The sequence below is a fragment of the Nipponia nippon genome, unplaced genomic scaffold, assembly GCF_047370975.1.
Source record: "Nipponia nippon isolate SJK-2023a ecotype South Korea unplaced genomic scaffold, ASM4737097v1 scaffold_3, whole genome shotgun sequence".
Lineage (NCBI taxonomy): Eukaryota > Metazoa > Chordata > Aves > Pelecaniformes > Threskiornithidae > Nipponia > Nipponia nippon.
The window spans coordinates 54,602,017-54,619,648 of NW_028262347.1; the positions used below are offsets into that span (position 1 = coordinate 54,602,017).

General features: G+C 54.2%; 6 protein-coding genes across 6 annotated transcripts; 2 read left to right on the forward strand and 4 right to left on the reverse strand.

The window, feature by feature from the left end:
• Window positions 1–395: 395 nt before the first annotated feature.
• LOC148054634 (histone H2A) lies at window positions 396–1,181 on the reverse strand. Its single transcript, XM_087767823.1, has one exon. The coding sequence runs from the start codon at window positions 936–938 to the stop codon at window positions 549–551; it is 390 nt and encodes a 129-aa protein (XP_087623949.1). The 5' UTR covers window positions 939–1,181; the 3' UTR covers window positions 396–548.
• Window positions 1,182–2,015: 834 nt separating this feature from the next.
• LOC104008497 (histone H3) lies at window positions 2,016–4,279 on the forward strand. The gene has a single exon (XM_087767822.1). It carries the CDS (start codon window positions 2,356–2,358, stop codon window positions 2,764–2,766), a length of 411 nt encoding a protein of 136 aa, XP_087623948.1. The 5' UTR covers window positions 2,016–2,355; the 3' UTR covers window positions 2,767–4,279.
• Window positions 4,280–12,182: 7,903 nt separating this feature from the next.
• LOC148054635 (histone H3-like) lies at window positions 12,183–14,083 on the reverse strand. The gene has a single exon (XM_087764593.1). It carries the CDS (start codon window positions 12,852–12,854, stop codon window positions 12,318–12,320), a length of 537 nt encoding a protein of 178 aa, XP_087620719.1. The 5' UTR covers window positions 12,855–14,083; the 3' UTR covers window positions 12,183–12,317.
• A 138-nt stretch (window positions 14,084–14,221) lies between these two features.
• LOC148054636 (histone H2B 1/2/3/4/6) lies at window positions 14,222–14,685 on the reverse strand. Its single transcript, XM_087764595.1, has one exon. It carries the CDS (start codon window positions 14,683–14,685, stop codon window positions 14,305–14,307), a length of 381 nt encoding a protein of 126 aa, XP_087620721.1. The 3' UTR covers window positions 14,222–14,304.
• Window positions 14,686–15,010: 325 nt separating this feature from the next.
• Window positions 15,011–15,766, forward strand: LOC104021672 (histone H2A-IV). The gene has a single exon (XM_087764594.1). The coding sequence runs from the start codon at window positions 15,020–15,022 to the stop codon at window positions 15,407–15,409; it is 390 nt and encodes a 129-aa protein (XP_087620720.1). The 5' UTR covers window positions 15,011–15,019; the 3' UTR covers window positions 15,410–15,766.
• Window positions 15,767–15,896: 130 nt separating this feature from the next.
• LOC104021721 (histone H1.01) lies at window positions 15,897–16,731 on the reverse strand. The gene has a single exon (XM_009475319.2). It carries the CDS (start codon window positions 16,683–16,685, stop codon window positions 15,963–15,965), a length of 723 nt encoding a protein of 240 aa, XP_009473594.2. The 5' UTR covers window positions 16,686–16,731; the 3' UTR covers window positions 15,897–15,962.
• Between the last annotated feature and the right edge of the window lie 901 nt (window positions 16,732–17,632).

Sequence of the window (17,632 nt, forward strand, 5' to 3'; positions counted from 1 at the left end):
CCTTCGTTTCCTCCTGCCCGATCATGCCCGCAGGGGGAAACTGCGGGGACCACGGCGGGCTCCCGCCAGCCGGCGGGGCGTGGAAGGGGCCTCCTCGCTCTTGCGCGGGGGGAGCTGGCGGCCTCTGTAGCCGGGCCGTGTCCCCGGCGGCGAAGGGGTTAAACGCCCTCCCTCTTTCGAAAAGCCTGCGCCGGCGATACCCGGCGATTCCGCGCTCGGCCTAACCCGCGCTCCGCCGGCGCTCGCCCCAGCACAGCACCGCCCCCCACCGGGCTCCGCCCGCCCGGGAAAGTAGCGCAGCTCCGCGCCCGCTGGGGCCCACTGGAAAACGCAACCTCCCGGCCGCACCTCAGCGCTCCGGCGGAGCAACCGGGCCGGGAATCTACAGAGCAGAGAGAGTGCCCTCCCGTAGCAAGCCAGCTGAGAAACGCCTGCCTCCCCTGCCGCCCGCCCAGCAGCAACTCAAGCCCTTTCTCGAGGCTGTGGGTGGCTCTGAAAAGAGCCTTTGGGTTTCGCTTCTGTGCTCAGGACGCTTCTCCGGGCCCGCTTTACTTGCTCTTCGCCTTGTGGCTGTCGGTCTTCTTGGGCAGCAGCACGGCCTGGATGTTGGGCAGCACCCCGCCCTGCGCGATCGTCACCTTGCCCAGCAGCTTGTTGAGCTCCTCGTCGTTGCGGATGGCCAGCTGCAGGTGGCGGGGGATGATGCGCGTCTTCTTGTTGTCGCGGGCCGCGTTGCCCGCCAGCTCCAGGATCTCGGCCGTCAGGTACTCCAGCACGGCCGCCAGGTACACCGGGGCGCCGGCGCCCACCCGCTCCGCGTAGTTGCCCTTGCGCAGCAGCCGGTGCACGCGGCCCACGGGGAACTGCAGCCCGGCCCGCGACGAGCGCGACTTGGCCTTGGCCCGCGCCTTCCCGCCCTGCTTCCCGCGGCCCGACATCCTCGATCAATCGCTCGGCGCTGAAGCCCCGACGGCGCAGGGACGAGGCCGGTGCGTTGCCCGCGCCCTGAGGCCCGCCCTTATATCCCTTCCCTTTGCGCGGCCGGCGGCTCCTGATAGGCCGAGGCGCCCGCAGAGGAGGGCGCACCCAATGGCGGAGCGAATCTCGTCCTGGCCAATAGCGGGGGGCGCAGCGCGGAGAGGCCTCCGCCCGCGCTCTCGAGGCGGCCAATGAGGAGGCGGGGGGGCGGGCTTCGGCAGAGGGCTCCGCCCGGGCGGAACGTTCGCTCCCGCCGCCCGGAGCCGCGGGGGCCGCGCCCGCCCCGCACCCGCTCCCATTTTCTCTCTTTTTACGCTTTTAAAGCAGCCGGGTCGGCAACGCGCGGCCTGGGAGGGCGGAGTTGAGGAGGTAGAGAGGGAGACGGTGTGGCTGTGTCAGCGAGCGGGAGCGCAGCGGGGGTTACCGGGAGAGGGAAAAGGCGGTACCGTCCCCCACTTCTGTTCCACGCTGAGGCTTTTCCCCGCGGGAACGTGTCGCCCCTTTCCAACACCGGGTCGCCCCAAAGCTTTCCGGCCTTCCCAAACGGTACGCGCTTCCTTGAACTGGAAAACCACCACAGCTCGCTCCCTTCTGGGCCCCCCCCCGCCGGACGCACAGAGGGACAATGCAGTCAAACACGGCCTCTGCACTCGCTGCCCGGTTACGTGATTACATCTAAAACTCCATTTACAGCTTTTCACTCCGATACTCATCCTCTGGTCATCATTTTTCTTAGTACCGTTGATTTGTTCTTGTACTATTAACAGGAACTAAATCGGGTGGGTCTTCATTATTTGGTTAAAGTTTTGTTTTTTAATATCCTGTTTTTCATTATTCTTTTCAATCTATTGTTTTTTCACTTGCCATCTTTTTTCCTTCTGTTCTCCTTTTATATTCTGTATGCTTCTGTAGTATTTCCACGTATTTAAATAATAATTCCTATAACTTCCAGAGAAATTTTATCCTTGTTAACTCTACAGGGAAATATGCATACAAAAAAAAAGGGGGAGGGGGGCGAAATTTCACATTGAAAGGACAAAACTGTTTTAAAAAAGGCAGTCTTAATTATTAACTCACACAATGTCTAAAAATTTTTAAAATCAATAATATATGAAGGGTTTCTGGAAATGGAAAACGCATGCAGTGATAAAAAAATAGCTTTTTTAGGCAGCACAAGGTATAAAGGAAGAAGAAAGACGCAAAAAGAGAGGTGGTACTTGCCAATGGCGGGATTTTTAAACTTTGAATCCACCAATGAGACTCAGCGTGTAGCCATCCGCCTATCAGAGAAGGGACCAGTGCTCTATATAATCCTCGCCTACAGGCAGGACGTCAGTGCTTTTGCTCGTCTCTGCCTTAGTTGTTTGCCCGAGAGCGATGGCGCGGACGAAGCAGACGGCGCGTAAGTCGACGGGCGGGAAGGCGCCCCGCAAGCAGCTGGCCACCAAGGCGGCCCGCAAGAGCGCGCCGGCCACGGGCGGCGTGAAGAAGCCGCACCGGTACCGGCCCGGCACGGTGGCGCTGCGCGAGATCCGGCGCTACCAGAAGTCGACGGAGCTGCTGATCCGCAAGCTGCCCTTCCAGCGCCTGGTGCGGGAGATCGCGCAGGACTTCAAGACGGACCTGCGCTTCCAGAGCTCGGCCGTGATGGCGCTGCAGGAGGCGAGCGAGGCCTACCTGGTGGGGCTCTTCGAGGACACCAACCTCTGCGCCATCCACGCCAAGCGCGTCACCATCATGCCCAAGGACATCCAGCTGGCCCGCCGCATCCGCGGCGAGCGCGCTTAAGCCTCTAGCAGACGGATCTTTCAGGCTATCGAAAACCCAAAGGCTCTTTTAAGAGCCACTCCGTGTGCAAGAAAAGAGCTGTAATACTTTGGAATTTGATTGAAAATGTGTGTTTTTCTACACTGAAACTAACAATATTTGAAGACTGCACTGAATATTGCTTTATTTTCTTTCAGTATTCCAACAAACCCTAGTTACTTGGTCTTACTCACTCACAGTTACATAGTAAGTAGCAACTGTTAGTTTTATTTTGTTATTGCAATATCGGGTTTTAGTCTTAAAACATGAAAAGTACTTGTATCTGCATTGCGGCGCTAAAATTAATTGTGAAACACAAGAATCTGGAGTGTAATGAAATTTGAACTGGATTGGGATTTAAAGCTGCTGGAAAAAAAACTCACTAAAAACTTATTTCCTGAAATTACATAGAAAACATTAACAGCTCCTTTTCATTCCCCTGCTGGAATAGCACAGTGACTTTGTCCGTAAGTGTAATTTGAAAGGAATTATATGATTGTAATTTTAAAATTAACTAGGTGTCTGGCTACACTCTTAAGACTTCAGCAGGCTCCATCCTGATTGTAATTGTTCCACACGGGCAGCGTATTATTAACTGAAATGACTTAAGTTTGGAGCTAGGCACTGCTTTGAGGTGTTGAAGTGTTTGAGGACACGTTGGATGGGGCTTTGAGTCAACCTGGTCTAGTGGAAGGTGTCCCTGCCTATGGCAGGGGGGTTGGAACCAGATGATTTTTAAGGTTCCTTCCAACCCAAACCATTCTGTGATTCTGTGAGGTTAGCAAAAGCTACAATGTCTAAAACCTCAGACTTGTTACAATTGTAAATAAGTAGAGAGTGAGGTCACAGAGTGAACAAAACCAACCTTACTGGAACAGACACTGGTGCCTGCTTATAGTGCACACCCAGGCTCTGTAAGAAGCCCTCGCTGATACCAGACTCTGGAATCGCTCGCAAAAGCGAATGAGGAAATTATTCATCGTGACTGATCGGTAGTTAATATCTTGTCTGTGTTCTCAAGTGTTGTATCGGTACTATCCAGTAAAATTGCTAAAAAGGACTGGGTAGGATGTTACAGTGTTAACATGGTGATACTTGTCAAAAATGAGCAAGAGTTCCTTTTATGTTTATTTTTTTTCCTGGTTAATGTTAAATGTACACTAGGACAACTGAAACAGTGGAAGCAAGGACTGAGGTTATGCTTGTGTCATCTGACTTTTAAGAGAACATGGAACTTCTATGGCCTATTGGAAGGTATCCTTCACTTCCCCAGGCTGTAAGTGGAAAGTTTCTTCTCACACCATGCTGCCCCTCAAGACAAGGAGAAATCTTAGTTATGCCATAGTATAAAGCTTCAATTCCAAAACCTACTAATATTTTTTTCTGCATCACTGGGGTTTCTTTTTCTCTGATTCATTATAAACTCAGAAAAGTTTTACTTTGCCTACAAATAAATAGAGGTGAAATCTCTCTTAAAAAATACTTATACATTCTGGTTGAAAGACAAAATAAAAAAAAAAAATAGTGTCTCTGTCCACCTTAGACTGCCCAGCCATTGCATTCATCACTTGGTAACATTGAAGCTCTCTACTGCCATTGCAACCACCTGGTTTCAAAATAAGGCCAGGAAGAGCCACAAATTCATTTGGGGGCCTTTATGTAGAGTGAGAAAAAAAAAAAAAAAGGAAAGGAAACCCCCAAACCAACCTTAATCTGGGCTGATTGCTACACTCGGTGAGTCTTTCCACTGTCTTTTCTCATCTATCTGAGTGCATCTATACTGCAGAGAGCACTCCCAAGAGAAAGCATCCAAATGCTGCCCAGCAGCCTCTAATGACAACGGGTGGCAGCTCTGCCTTCTGATAGCACCCTTCAGTGCTACCCAGCACTCAGGGCTGTTACAGCCCAGGTACCAGCTGTGACCTTTCGCAGCTGGGGAGAAGACAGGAAGATGTTTCCCAAAATTATGGTAGACACTGCTGTTACTCTCCATTATGAATCTGAGGCCTAAGTTTTAACTTTCTATTTTAATGCTGAGGACATTATTAAGCTGGTCACTCTTGTGTGCATGTCTCACAGCATTTGGGCAAAGGTAGGTCCCTAGAAGGAAGGTTGAAAGCTCTATACATATATACATCTATCCTGCCAGTATCTTCTGAAGAATCCTAGAAACCTGACTGCAGAAATCTGACAACTCTGCATATTTTCTGACTGTATAGAATCTTGTAATCCCTATCTAGGGAAGTGCAAGTTCAAAGAGAAGTAGATGTACGCTCATTATTGGAAAAATACACAGATTTCCACTCCAAGATTTTTATAAAACTCGTATTAAAAACACCACTACCACCCCCCACCCCCCCCCCCCAAAAAAAAAAAGTACTCAGGAAGTGCATAAACTTCCCCCCCCCCCCCAGTTTTGTATTACGAATGGTAACAGAACTGGACAAACTTGAAACTTATTCCTGTGTACAATACTTTTCACCCATAGTTTCCTGGCCTTTTTAGGCATGTTTCTGTGCTGTGAGAAAGAAGCCTCACACATGCCTGTAGTAAAGATAAGGGCTGGCGACCGGAAGATCACGTGCTGTACGGAAAGAGTTAAGGGTCGACCCTCCCTTGTCTCCGCCCCTTATAACATGACACACCTACTGCTGGGGGTATAAAGCCCGGGTCGGCTGGAGATCTAGGGGGATAACCTTGATGTGTAGTGTTTGCTACACAGTGGTGACCCCGACGTGATCAGGCAACAGCGATGGAGCTCGCGGAACTCATAAAGGTACTAAAGTCGGTAACGACAAGGGTGCTCAAGCGGGGGTTTGCGGCAAGGCGGCGCCGACCTGCTGCACGTGGTGTGCTGATGGGGCAGGAATCTCCTGGGAACGAAAAGCCAACAAGTTTAGTTTCGGAGGGGACCCAGGCTGGCTGGGAAGGAGTGGCCTGTGGGACACAGACGGAACCGTTGTTACTGGGGGCTGAGCCAACTGAGGAAGGGAGGTGCAGGGAGACTATGGTGCAGCGGGAACAAAGGAGTCGGGAAAGGTGTTCCCGATACAAGTGGGGAGTTTAGAGCGGCCGCCCACGGAACCTTCGGCACCTCCTGCACCAGCGGATCTGCCACTTCCTCAATACCCCTGGGGCGAGTTGCAACAATGTGTGGAAAGGGAGCTGACTGATAGGTTGCTGGATTGGGTCCCGGGGGCTGATGTGGGATCCCAGCAGTATCGTGAACTACGTGAAGGAAGATGGCGGGAAGGAGAAAAAGAAGGCAAAACACCTGAGGACGCCCCATTGTATCCCAGTGATCGACGAGTGCTGGACACACAGAGAGCGGAGCGCAGGACATCGAGGGGGGGTGGTAGGGCTCCCCCGGCACTGTCAGTGATACCTGAGCCACCAGAGGGAACCCCTATCCCTGGGGCAATGGGAAATCAAACTGGTATTCCCTCACAGTGGAGGGAGCCTGTACACGATTACCCCATGAGCTCTGATAGCAGTGAGGGCGAAGGGGGTGACGAGGGATCCTCGATTGTTGCTCATCCGCCCCCGCTTCCAAGACGGACTAACGAGGTTTCAAGGGAACTCGAGGCATTGATCAGCCGATTGAGAGGGGTGGTGGCAAATGCGGAAAGTCTTATGCCAGGGGGAATGCCGAAAGAGAGGGCAAATGGGACGGATTGGCAGATGATTGCAAAAAATTGTGTCTTGGAAGGAGTGCGATTCCAGGCCCCTCCGATTCAAGCATTTCCTATCCGAGCAGCCCCAGGTGGAGGATATGAGTGGCAACCGTTAGATGCAAAGTTGGTGAAAGAATTGGTCACAACGGTGAAAAGTCATGGATTAAATTCCCCAGAGACCCAAGTCCTATTAGACTGTGTTTTTGCAACGCCGCTTGCACCTTTTGATATCATTCAGTTGATGCGGGCCGTATTGACCCCCTCGATGATGGTATTGTTTAGGGAGGAGTGGAGGAATCGGTGCACCCAAGTTGTTATCGAGGCGCAACAGGCCAACCATCCCATGGCAGGAGTGACTTTAGAGCAGCTGATGGGTGAAGGGCAGTTCGCAACTCCTCAGGCACAGGCTCAGCGAATGCGGGGGCGCGATTTTGCTGCATCTTCGAAAGCTGCCCAGGAAGCAATACGCATCATCGCAGCTCTTGATAAAAGGGAGCCTCCATGGGTCCAAATACGGCAATCGTTAAGTGAGCCCTTCACAAAGTTTTTAGACCGGCTGCAAGCGGCGCTCCAGGTTGCTCGACTTCCTGAGCAGGCTAAGGAGGCAATATTGCTTGACTGTGCACGTACGCAAGCAAACCCACAAACTGCAGTGTTGCTAAGACAGTTACCCATAGGGACCACGCTTTCACAGATGATTCGTTATGTGCTGGAACAGGAACAGGCGCAAAGTATGCAACCGGTAGTGGCCGCAGTCCATGCGGCCTGCCGCGGCGCACGACTTATGTGCCATAGGTGTGGGGGGCAAGGACACATGGCGCGACAATGCCCTTCAAAAATAAACACCCCCGGAACAGGGGAAGGAAAGAGAGACCTACGATGCTGGCGCTGTGGGCGACTAGGCCACAGAGCTCGACAGTGCAAATCGGGGAGTCAGCAAAGGAGACCGGGCTGGGGAAACGAGAAGAGGGGATGGCTGAGGGCCGTGCCATCCCCACCTGCCCCAGTGATCAGCTCAACAGGCCCGACGACAGCAGCGCAATGTATGGCACAGGGAGTCTCTCCTTCCCCGGGACCAGCACAGTCGCCTGCGGTCCCAATGATGCAATATCCAACTCAGCTGCCTTGGGGAGATGGGAGCGCGCAATAGAGGAGGCTGGGGATAGAGCCTCGCCGTATGTGGCACTCACCCTAAACATGACCACACGACCAGAAGTAGATATTATAGTTACCCCATGGCTCCCAGCGTTGGGGGGAACACCACGCCTCGTGTTAAGAGCCCTTTTAGATACAGGAGCGGATGTTACAGTAATCCCATCACATCTATGGCCAGATGATTGGCCACTCGAACCGAGAGGTTCGCTGCAAGGCGTGGGAGGCATGCAGACCTCGCATCAAAGCAGGAACCCAATGCAAATTATGTTGAAGGATCCGGAATCTGGACAAGCTAGGGTAGCATGGTGTAACCCTGTCATTGCTGAGTTACCCATTGTCATCTTGGGACGATGTTGCTTGCAGAAGATGAATATAGTGCTGCGTACAAATTTATCATAATGGCCACTGCCTGTGTCCGCCCATTAAAACTCACCTGGTTGACAGATAAACCAGTGTGGGTAGAGCAGTGGCCATTGACAGAGGAAAAGAGGGCGGCTGTTCGACAATTGGTACAACGAGAACTTGACGCAGGACACATCGAACCCTCTACAAGTCCCTGGAACACCCCCATTTTCGTGATAAAGAAAAAAATCGGGAGCGTGGCGACTGCTACATGATCTACGCGCAGTTAATGCATGTATACAAGACATGGGTCCGCTACAAGCGGGCCTTCCTTCTCCGGCCATGATTCCACCTGACTATCAAATAGTGGTTATAGATATTAGAGATTGCTTTTTTAGTGTTCCCTTGCATGAAGAAGATAGAGTACGCTTTGCCTTTACTGTTCCTGAGCCTAACAATCAACACCCGTGCGCCAGATATCAATGGAAGGTGTTACCCCAGGGCATGAAAAACTCACCAGTCTTGTGTCAAATTGCTGTAGCTGCTGCGATACGCCCTATTCGAGAAAATTTCCCTACGGTCATCATTTTCCATTACATGGATGACGTGTTATTGGCGTCCAACCAAGAGGAGTTACTGGAAAGTGGCACGCGTGCAGCTGATAGTCAGTTTGGAGCGACATGGGTTACACATTGAGCCTCGGAAAACACAGGTAGGGCGTGCAGTAAAGTATTTAGGTACTCAACTGAGGCCACGAAGCGTGACAGCACAATCATTTGAAATTCGGACTACAGTGACAACACTCCATGAGGCACAAAAATTAATTGGACAACTATTGTGGCTTAGAAACTTTATTCCAATATCTGAGGCAGAAATGACTACCTTATATCAACTCCTGAAAGGAGGAGATTCCCCTAGCTCCAAGGACTCTTTCAAGAAACCATCAGGAGATTCTTAGGACAATTATGGAGCGAGCCCAGCATTGGGGTCTCGCTCGATTTACACCTGAACAACCGGTCACTGCCCTGATTTACATGACCGATACCGCTGGCCATGGTTTACTAATTCAAAATAATGGTGAAAAAGGCTGGCCTTTTGCTTGGTTGTATCAAGGCAAACCAAAGACGGCTTTAATTTCTTGGCCAACATTATTATCCCAGCTTATTCTCCGCTGTCGGAGGCAAACTCAACACTTAACAGGGAAGGACCCGGAGGTCATCGCATTGCCCTGTTCTTTGGCACAGTGGGAGTTGGTACTTCCACAAGTGGGGCTCCTGCAAGCGGCGATAGCTGAATTTACGGGTCGTATTGAAGGTCTAAGACCACACCCCTGTGGGGAGATAATCCAGGTACTCCATTTTTTGCCAGCTAGTGCCATAGTTGAACAACCCACCGGAGGCCGCACAGTTTTTACCGACGCGTCATCGATTACTGGGAAAGCTGTCGTTACATGGCAGGAGGATGGTCAGTGGACCCACATTAGTTATCAAGATCAAGGGCAATCCGTGCAGTATCTTGAGGCCAAAGCGGTATGGATGGCTCTCACTCAATGGCCCGAAGAGGCCTTGGATCTAATCACAGACTCTTGCTATGTATATAAGTTACTGAAGAAGTGCCGATGGGCACTTGGGGCAACGTCAGAGATTGCCGGAATGTTGCTCACCGCACTGCAAATGAGAACCGCTCCTGTCTGTCCTATCCATGTTAATAGTCATAGTTCCATACCGAGTTTTCTTTCTGCTGGGAATGAAATAGCGGACAGCTTAGCAAAGAGCGTACTGGCGGTTGAAGAAACTTCTAACCTAAGGCGAGCTTTCCGCCTGCATGAGCTCCTCCACTGTGGAGCTCGTGGTTTAGCTAGGCTCGCTGGCATTACGTTGCAAGATGCTCGCTCTGTGATTGCTGCTTGTCCTGTGTGTTCCAAAGGTCCCCTCTGGGAGGCAGGGGTAAACCCTCGAGGGTTGCAGCCCAACCAAATATGGCAGTCTGATGTTACGATTTATGAACCCTTTAATCCACGTAAGTATCTGCATGTCACAGTTGATACCTGCAGTGGAGTTATTTTAGCCACTATGCATGCTAAACAAAATGCTCTCTCAGTTATTTTACATTGGCAGGACTGTATGGCGCAACTTGGCATCCCACAAAAAATTAAAACAGATAATGGAGCGGCATATGTCAGCAAGAAGACAAAGGACTTTTGCGCGCGCTGGGATATTCAGTTGAGTCATGGCATTCCCTATAACAGTACGGGCCAAAGCATTGTAGAACGCGCGCACCGCACATTAAAAGAGTTACTCGACCGACTTAGGGAGGGGGAAAAGATAAGCCCAGGAACAGAGGTTCCCCTCCCCTTGACCCTCCCTTATTTCGGGCACAGCGTCTGTTGACGACGGCACTAATTACCTTAAATCATACCATTCGAGGGAACACCTATAAAACCCAGACTGCAACCCAGGCACATTTCCGGCTCGATGAGAACGAAGGGCCTTACCCTTTGGTTCAAGTACGGGACCTGCCAACCCCGTGAATGGGGGGGCCCTTATTCCCTCCGTTGCTTGGGACGTGGGTATGCGTGTGTGCAAACCGAGAAAGGGACGCTAGAATGGGTACCCAGTCGAAATATTAGACCGTATAGACATTAATCAATCTATTGAGTCTTATCTTGACAGGTTACCATTTCCCTATGCATCCTGATGGTGTGGGGGAGTAATGAGGGAGCCGCGACGAACTACTGGCTGGACTGGGCAAAATCTATGAACGTAACGGATGCGTGTCTGTATAAGTCTTACCATATATCGATTATTTTACACGCAGCTTCCCCAGCAAGATCCAGAACTACTGGAGCTAAGGGAGGGGGAAATGTAGTAAAGATAAGGGCTGGCGACCGGAAGATCACGTGCTGTACGGAAAGAGTTAAGGGTCGACCCTCCCTTGTCTCCGCCCCTTATAACATGACACACCTACTGCTGGGGGTATAAAGCCCGGGTCGGCTGGAGATCTAGGGGGATAACCTTGATGTGTAGTGTTTGCTACACATGCCATCCCTTCAGCATGGTTATCTATTATTTTGAGACCGGCCTCAAAATCCATCTTTCAAGACAGATATTCTTGACAGCAGCCCCCTTCAAAACAGACTGCCTTAGCCAAGTTTCACAGCAACACAATACCAGAGAGCTATGGGAAGTTTTTTCTCTTGCCTAGACCCAGCCAGCCAGGAGAGTTTAAGGCCCAGAGCTCCTGAGTCTGGGGCCATCCCAGACAGAGCCGTGTCCCACCTGCCTTCTCCCTCAACGCTGTTTCAAGCCCAGCATAGTCACAGCAGTGTAAAAACCTCCATCCTGCCTGATGTTCTCTGCTCACTGTCCTTAAACTAATACAATGTCCTTAAACTAAACTAATTGACACACACCTCTCCCCTAATTTTGTTTTTCTTTCTCCTACCAGTGTTCATAAAGTGCCTGTTACTCCCTGTCCTGGTTTCAGCTGGGATAGAGTTAATTTTCTTCTCAGTAGCTGGTAGAGCGCTGTGTTTTGGATTTAGGATGAGAATAATGTTGATAACACACTGATGTTTTGGTTCTTGATGAGCAGAGTTTACACTGGTCAAGGACTTCTTAGCTTCTTGTGCTTTGCCAGGTGCACAAGAAGCTGGGAGGGGGCACAGCCAGGACAGCTGACCCAGGACAGCCAAAGGGCTATGCCATACCGTATGACGTCACACTCAGTATATAAGCTGGGGGAAGAAGGAGGGGACATTCGAAGTGATGGCGTTTGTCTTCCCAAGTAACCATTGTGCATGATGGAGCCCTGCTTTCCTGGAGATGGCTGAACACCTGCCTGCTGATGGGAAGTAGTGAATGAATTCCTTGCTTTGCTTGCGCGCACGGCTTTTCCTTTACCTATTAAACTGTCTTTATCCGAACCCACGAGTTTTCTCACTTTTACTCTTCTGATTCTCCCCCCCATCCCTCCGGGGGGGAGTGAGCGAGTGGCTGGGTGGTCCTTAGCTGCTGGCTAGGGTTAAACCACGACACTCCCCTTCAGTATTTGCAAAGCACCTCGGGGAATCACAGAGCAGAAAACGTAGAGCCATGTGGGGTGTATAAAAGATAAGTATTTATACGCAGGCAATGTAGTAAAATAAAAGGAAAACAACAAAAAGAAGAGCTAGGACCATAAAATAACATGCTACAATTTAGAAAAAAAATAAGAAAGCATTGTTACTTCTGAAGCGTACCCACTGGAAAACAGTGCAACAGCTCTTTTTCTTGCTGATGGAGTGGCTCTTAAAAGAGCCTTTGGGTCTTTGTGGGCCGCCTCGGTGTCTGCCGGCAGCAGGGGGGGGCTGCGGCAGGAGCCTCAGGCGCGCTCGCCGCGGATGCGGCGGGCCAGCTGGATGTCCTTGGGCATGATGGTGACGCGCTTGGCGTGGATGGCGCAGAGGTTGGTGTCCTCGAAGAGCCCCACCAGGTAGGCCTCGCTCGCCTCCTGCAGCGCCATCACGGCCGAGCTCTGGAAGCGCAGGTCCGTCTTGAAGTCCTGCGCGATCTCCCGCACCAGGCGCTGGAAGGGCAGCTTGCGGATCAGCAGCTCCGTCGACTTCTGGTAGCGCCGGATCTCGCGCAGCGCCACCGTGCCGGGCCGGTACCGGTGCGGCTTCTTCACGCCGCCCGTGGCCGGCGCGCTCTTGCGGGCCGCCTTGGTGGCCAGCTGCTTGCGGGGCGCCTTCCCGCCCGTCGACTTACGCGCCGTCTGCTTCGTCCGCGCCATCGCTCCCCACTCGCGGACACAGCACCTCGCTCTGCACACCCCGAGCCGTGGCAGCCGCTCCGCGGCGGCGGTATTTATAGCCGCAGCTCCCCGCCCATTGGCCGCCCGCGCCAGCCCGGCTGCCATTGGGCGACGCCGCCATTCGAAAAGCCCGCGCCGCGCCGGCGGGAAACCCCGCCCCACCGCGCTCCCTCCGCGCTCCCTCCTCCCTCCGTCTCCGGAGCCGCCGGCTCGGCCCGCCCGTCCCCCTCCCGCCACGGCCTGCCCCGGCCCAGCCGCTTGCTCTTTCCCGCCTCTCTAGAACGCTTGAGTGCCGGCTCTCTCGCTCTCTGAGGAGGAATGCGTGGACCATCCCCACGAACAGCGGCTTGGGCGGCGGGAAGGCGGCAGGATCCGCCGTAGGTGGCCGGTGTAGCCGGGTCCCGCCGCCCACGCCTCGGACTCGGCCTCTTCCCAACCGCCTCCGCCTCACCGCCGCCCCCACTCCGGCCCCGGGACTGCGGGCAGAGGCTCCGTCTCACGGCAGCCGCCTCCTCCCCGAGCGCTCGCTGTTTCCTCTCACTCGGTAACCGCGTTCGGTTCAGGGCCGCGGCAGGAACGCTGCCGGCGCAGGTGGCAGCCGACGTCTCGCGTAAGGCGAGCGTGTCCCGACCGCTTGCCCGCCCCGGGCTCAGGCCCGGCGCTCCTCGGAGGAGCGCGCCTTGGTGAAGCGAGGCCGGGCTCCCAGCCGCGAGCGCCACCGCGACCAATCGCCGCCCTCTCGGGAGCCGCGCCGGGCCGGGCCCGCCCGCTGGGGAGCTCCGTGCAGTCCTCACTCAGGTCGGACCGAGCCCGGCAGCTGCGCGGCCCCGGGTCCTCCCGCCCGCCCCCTGCTCCCGCGGGCTGCTCGGCTGCGGAGTTTACCGGGCGCGGTGGAAGGAGAAGAGGGTGATTCAGGGAGGAGAGCTGGCGGGGCAGACCGTGATCGGGGCCACAGGCAGGGCTGCGCGGTTCGGGAGCAAGAACGCCGTGAAGCGCCCCGCTTTGCTTGCCCCGCTCGCCCGCGAGAATGCTAACGGGGGGGGGAGGAAGGCGGGCAGGGTGGAGGTCGCCCTGCCTAGATCTTTTTGCTCAAAAAAAAAAAAAAAACCAAACCAAAAAAACCCCAAAAAACCACACCTGGTCATCTTGAACCGTCTGTGTACGATGCATCCCCATTCCCCTCGAGTGCCTCACGGGAAAAAAACAGCAGCACCGCCTATCCAGAACGCGCTTATTTTGGCATTTAGAAGAACACCTACATCGTTCGTTTTTTCTGCAGCTGCCCCCAAACCGGATCTGAAAGTGAAGCGGGCTCCGGGGGTATTTCTATGGAATCGCGAGCGTTTTCTGCTCCACTGAGGCCAATACAGAACAGATCGTTTACCGCAAACAGGCACATCACCGGTTCTTCACAACTGACAGTGTTTTCACGCTATTATCACCCCCTCTTCCCCACGAAAACTAAAAACAACTCACCACAACATCAGCTCTTTTACTGAAAAGGTGGGTGGCTCTTAAAAGAGCCTTTGGGTTAAAACTGGCGATCCGAGACGCTCTACTTAGAGCTGGTGTACTTGGTGACGGCCTTGGTGCCCTCGGAGACGGCGTGCTTGGCCAGCTCGCCAGGCAGCAGGAGCCGCACGGCCGTCTGGATCTCCCGCGAGGTGATGGTGGAGCGCTTGTTGTAGTGCGCCAGGCGCGAGGCCTCGCCGGCGATGCGCTCGAAGATGTCGTTGACGAAGGAGTTCATGATGCCCATGGCCTTGGACGAGATGCCCGTGTCAGGGTGCACCTGCTTCAGCACCTTGTACACGTAGATCGAGTAGCTCTCCTTGCGGCTCTTCTTGCGCTTCTTGTCGCCCTTCTTCTGCGTCTTGGTCACCGCCTTCTTGGAGCCCTTCTTGGGCGCGGGGGCGGACTTGGCCGGCTCAGGCATGACAACGAAGCTTTCTCTGCACCTCCACTCCAAAACCCACTGTCGTGGATGCGAAGTCAGCGTGCGCGCTCTCTTTTTATAGGGACCGTATGCAAATTACGGTATTCCCGAGCCCTGGTTTCTATTGGCTGAGGGAGTTTTTCTTCAGTCGTAGCGCTCCGTAGGTCATCGCCATTGGTTAAAATTCGATCCGCCTTCCCATTGGCTGCGTTCTCAATGTCACCTTCTCAGCCTATCGAAACTCGCTCCCTTGGCCGAGAGGGGATATAAGGGCGAGGTGCGGGGCCGCTTTCATTTCTGCACGGCTCCTACCCGTGAGTGCTGAGAGGCTGCGATGTCGGGCCGCGGGAAGCAGGGCGGGAAGGCGCGGGCCAAGGCCAAGTCGCGCTCGTCGCGGGCCGGGCTGCAGTTCCCCGTGGGCCGCGTGCACCGGCTGCTGCGCAAGGGCAACTACGCGGAGCGGGTGGGCGCCGGCGCCCCGGTGTACCTGGCGGCCGTGCTGGAGTACCTGACGGCCGAGATCCTGGAGCTGGCGGGCAACGCGGCCCGCGACAACAAGAAGACGCGCATCATCCCCCGCCACCTGCAGCTGGCCATCCGCAACGACGAGGAGCTCAACAAGCTGCTGGGCAAGGTGACGATCGCGCAGGGCGGGGTGCTGCCCAACATCCAGGCCGTGCTGCTGCCCAAGAAGACCGACAGCCACAAGGCTAAAGCCAAGTAAATACCGAAGAACAACGCCCGGGAATTTTTCCCCACAGAAACCCAAAGGCTCTTTTCAGAGCCACCAACAAATTCAGAAAAAGAGCTTGAACTTCGTTAGAAAGCAGAAAGCGACTGCGCCTTTGGCAGTACTCGGCAGACACCAACAGTGAAACGCCCGCGGGGCCGCAGCCCCATGCACGAACCCCTCCGACCCCACGCTGCTTCCCCACCCGCTCCGGGGGCGGGGCTGGGCGGGGCTCCGGGGAAGGAGCTCGGCCCTTCCGAAGGGGCAGCCAATCCCAGGGCTGCGCCGGCTTTGCAAAGGCGCCGGCGCCCCGCGCCGCTCTCCCCGGTAGGCGGACGGCAACTTCGATAGCAGCCCTGCCCCGAAGTCTGCTGCTCCCAGCGCCCGCCTGTCCCCGAACCGCCATCCCCTGCCCACCTCCCCCTCGTCTCCTTCCCGCGAACGGGCCGTAGCCGCAGTGTTTCAGCCCTTCTTGAGAAAATTTGGGTGGCTCTTAAAAGAGCCGTTGGGTTTAAGTGCGGAGCAAGAGTTTTCTTCCACAGGGGGTTTACTTCTTCTTGGGCGCCGCCTTCTTCGCCTTGGCCGCTTTCGGTTTGGCCGCCTTCGGCTTGGCTGCTTTCGGCTTCACCGCTTTCGCCTTGGCCGGGCTCTTCGCCGCTGCCGCCGCCTTTTTGGGCTTGGCAGCCTTGGTCGCCTTCTTGGGGCTCTTGGCCGCTTTCTTGGCCACGGCGGCCGCCGGCTTCTTCGCTTTCTTGGGGCTCTTCTTTGCCGTCACCGCCTTCTTGGGCTTCTTGGCAGCGCTGGCGGGCTTCTTGGCCGCCGGCTTCTTGGGCTTGGCCGCGGCTGCCCGCTTCTTCGGGGCTTTTTCCTTCACTTCTCCTGACTTTTTGCTGAGGCGAAAAGACCCAGACGCACCTATGCCCTTGGTCTGCACCAGGGTGCCCTTGCTGACGAGGCTCTTGAGCCCCAGCTTGATGCGGCTGTTGTTCTTCTCCACGTCGTAGCCGCCGGCGGCCAGCGCCTTCTTGAGCGCGGCGAGGGAGAGCCCCTTGCGCTCCTTGGAAGCAGACACGGCCTTGGTGATCAGCTCGGTGACGCTGGGGCCCGCCGGCTTGCGGGCTTTGGAGCCGCCCGCCGCCTTCTTCGGCTTCTTGGCGGCGCCCTTGGCGGCAGGGGCCGGGGCGGCGGCGGCGGGCGCTGCGGCGGGGGCTGTCTCGGCCATGGCGGCGGCGCGCGGAGCACTGGTCGGCGGTGGCGGCGGCGCCCCCATTTATAGCAGCGCGGCGCGCGCTGATTGGTGCCGCCCGCCCGCCCCGCCCCGCCGCCGCCCGGCGCCCGGCGGCTGGGCTTGTGTTTCTTCGGGGATAATAAAATGGTTTTTTTCTGCTTTATCTGTCACGAAATTGCCCCTTTTCTACACCTGGGAGGCCGTGGAAGTGCCTATTTTCGCCTGTTGGTGTCTTGTCGCGAAAAGAGTGGAGTTTGGGTAGAGAGGGGACGATAAATCCCGAGTCCTGGAACCGAACGGACCTTGAGAGAGTGAAAGTTTTGTTTTTCTTTGTAAATTAGAAATTCTCCTTTGACGTTAACGTGAGACAGGCAACTCAGTGTTAATCTTCAGAGGGTCTTTTTCACATTAGAGAAGAAAGCGAGCAGTTAGAATCTCATTTTTTAAAATAAAATGGTTTCAAAGAGAGTGAGGTAGCACAAACTCCCACAAGCCATGCCTCCGCTTCTCTTACCGAGATTTATACCTCTGGCTACTGTGAAACACTCAATTAGGGATTTTTTTTTTTTTTTTTGCCCGTACTCTAAAAGCTAAAGTTTCTGCAGGCTACACGTGCAATAATAGACAGCATATATTTTATTTGCCTCAGAATGGGCTACTTTCTCTGCAACTCTTTGCTGTTGTTAACATAGCAGAAGTCTCTTTAATGTTAATGGGATAAATTGGGACACAGAGACCAAAGACGAAAAGGTTTGTGTCGAATCACTGAGCTTCATGTAAGTCTTTGGCATACAGAAACAGACCACACTCTAAATAAAGCACATAGTGCTATTTCTGTAAAATCTGTTGGTATGATTCAGTAACATGGAAAAAAATTGGCAGAGATCGACTCTGCAAGAGATGTGAAAACACCATTTTATTCATATTTTGGTGACAAGCTAGGAAGAAAAATCACAATTTTTGCTCACTGCTCTTTTGCCAGGTTACAG

Excerpts from the sequence above, each read along its gene's own strand:
- LOC148054634 (XM_087767823.1), bottom strand. The coding sequence starts at position 938 with ATGTCGGGCCGCGGGAAGCAGGGCGGGAAGGCGCGGGCCAAGGCCAAG.
- LOC104008497 (XM_087767822.1), top strand. The coding sequence starts at position 2,356 with ATGGCGCGGACGAAGCAGACGGCGCGTAAGTCGACGGGCGGGAAGGCG.
- LOC148054635 (XM_087764593.1), bottom strand. The coding sequence starts at position 12,854 with ATGGCAGCCGGGCTGGCGCGGGCGGCCAATGGGCGGGGAGCTGCGGCT.
- LOC148054636 (XM_087764595.1), bottom strand. The coding sequence starts at position 14,685 with ATGCCTGAGCCGGCCAAGTCCGCCCCCGCGCCCAAGAAGGGCTCCAAG.
- LOC104021672 (XM_087764594.1), top strand. The coding sequence starts at position 15,020 with ATGTCGGGCCGCGGGAAGCAGGGCGGGAAGGCGCGGGCCAAGGCCAAG.
- LOC104021721 (XM_009475319.2), bottom strand. The coding sequence starts at position 16,685 with ATGGGGGCGCCGCCGCCACCGCCGACCAGTGCTCCGCGCGCCGCCGCC.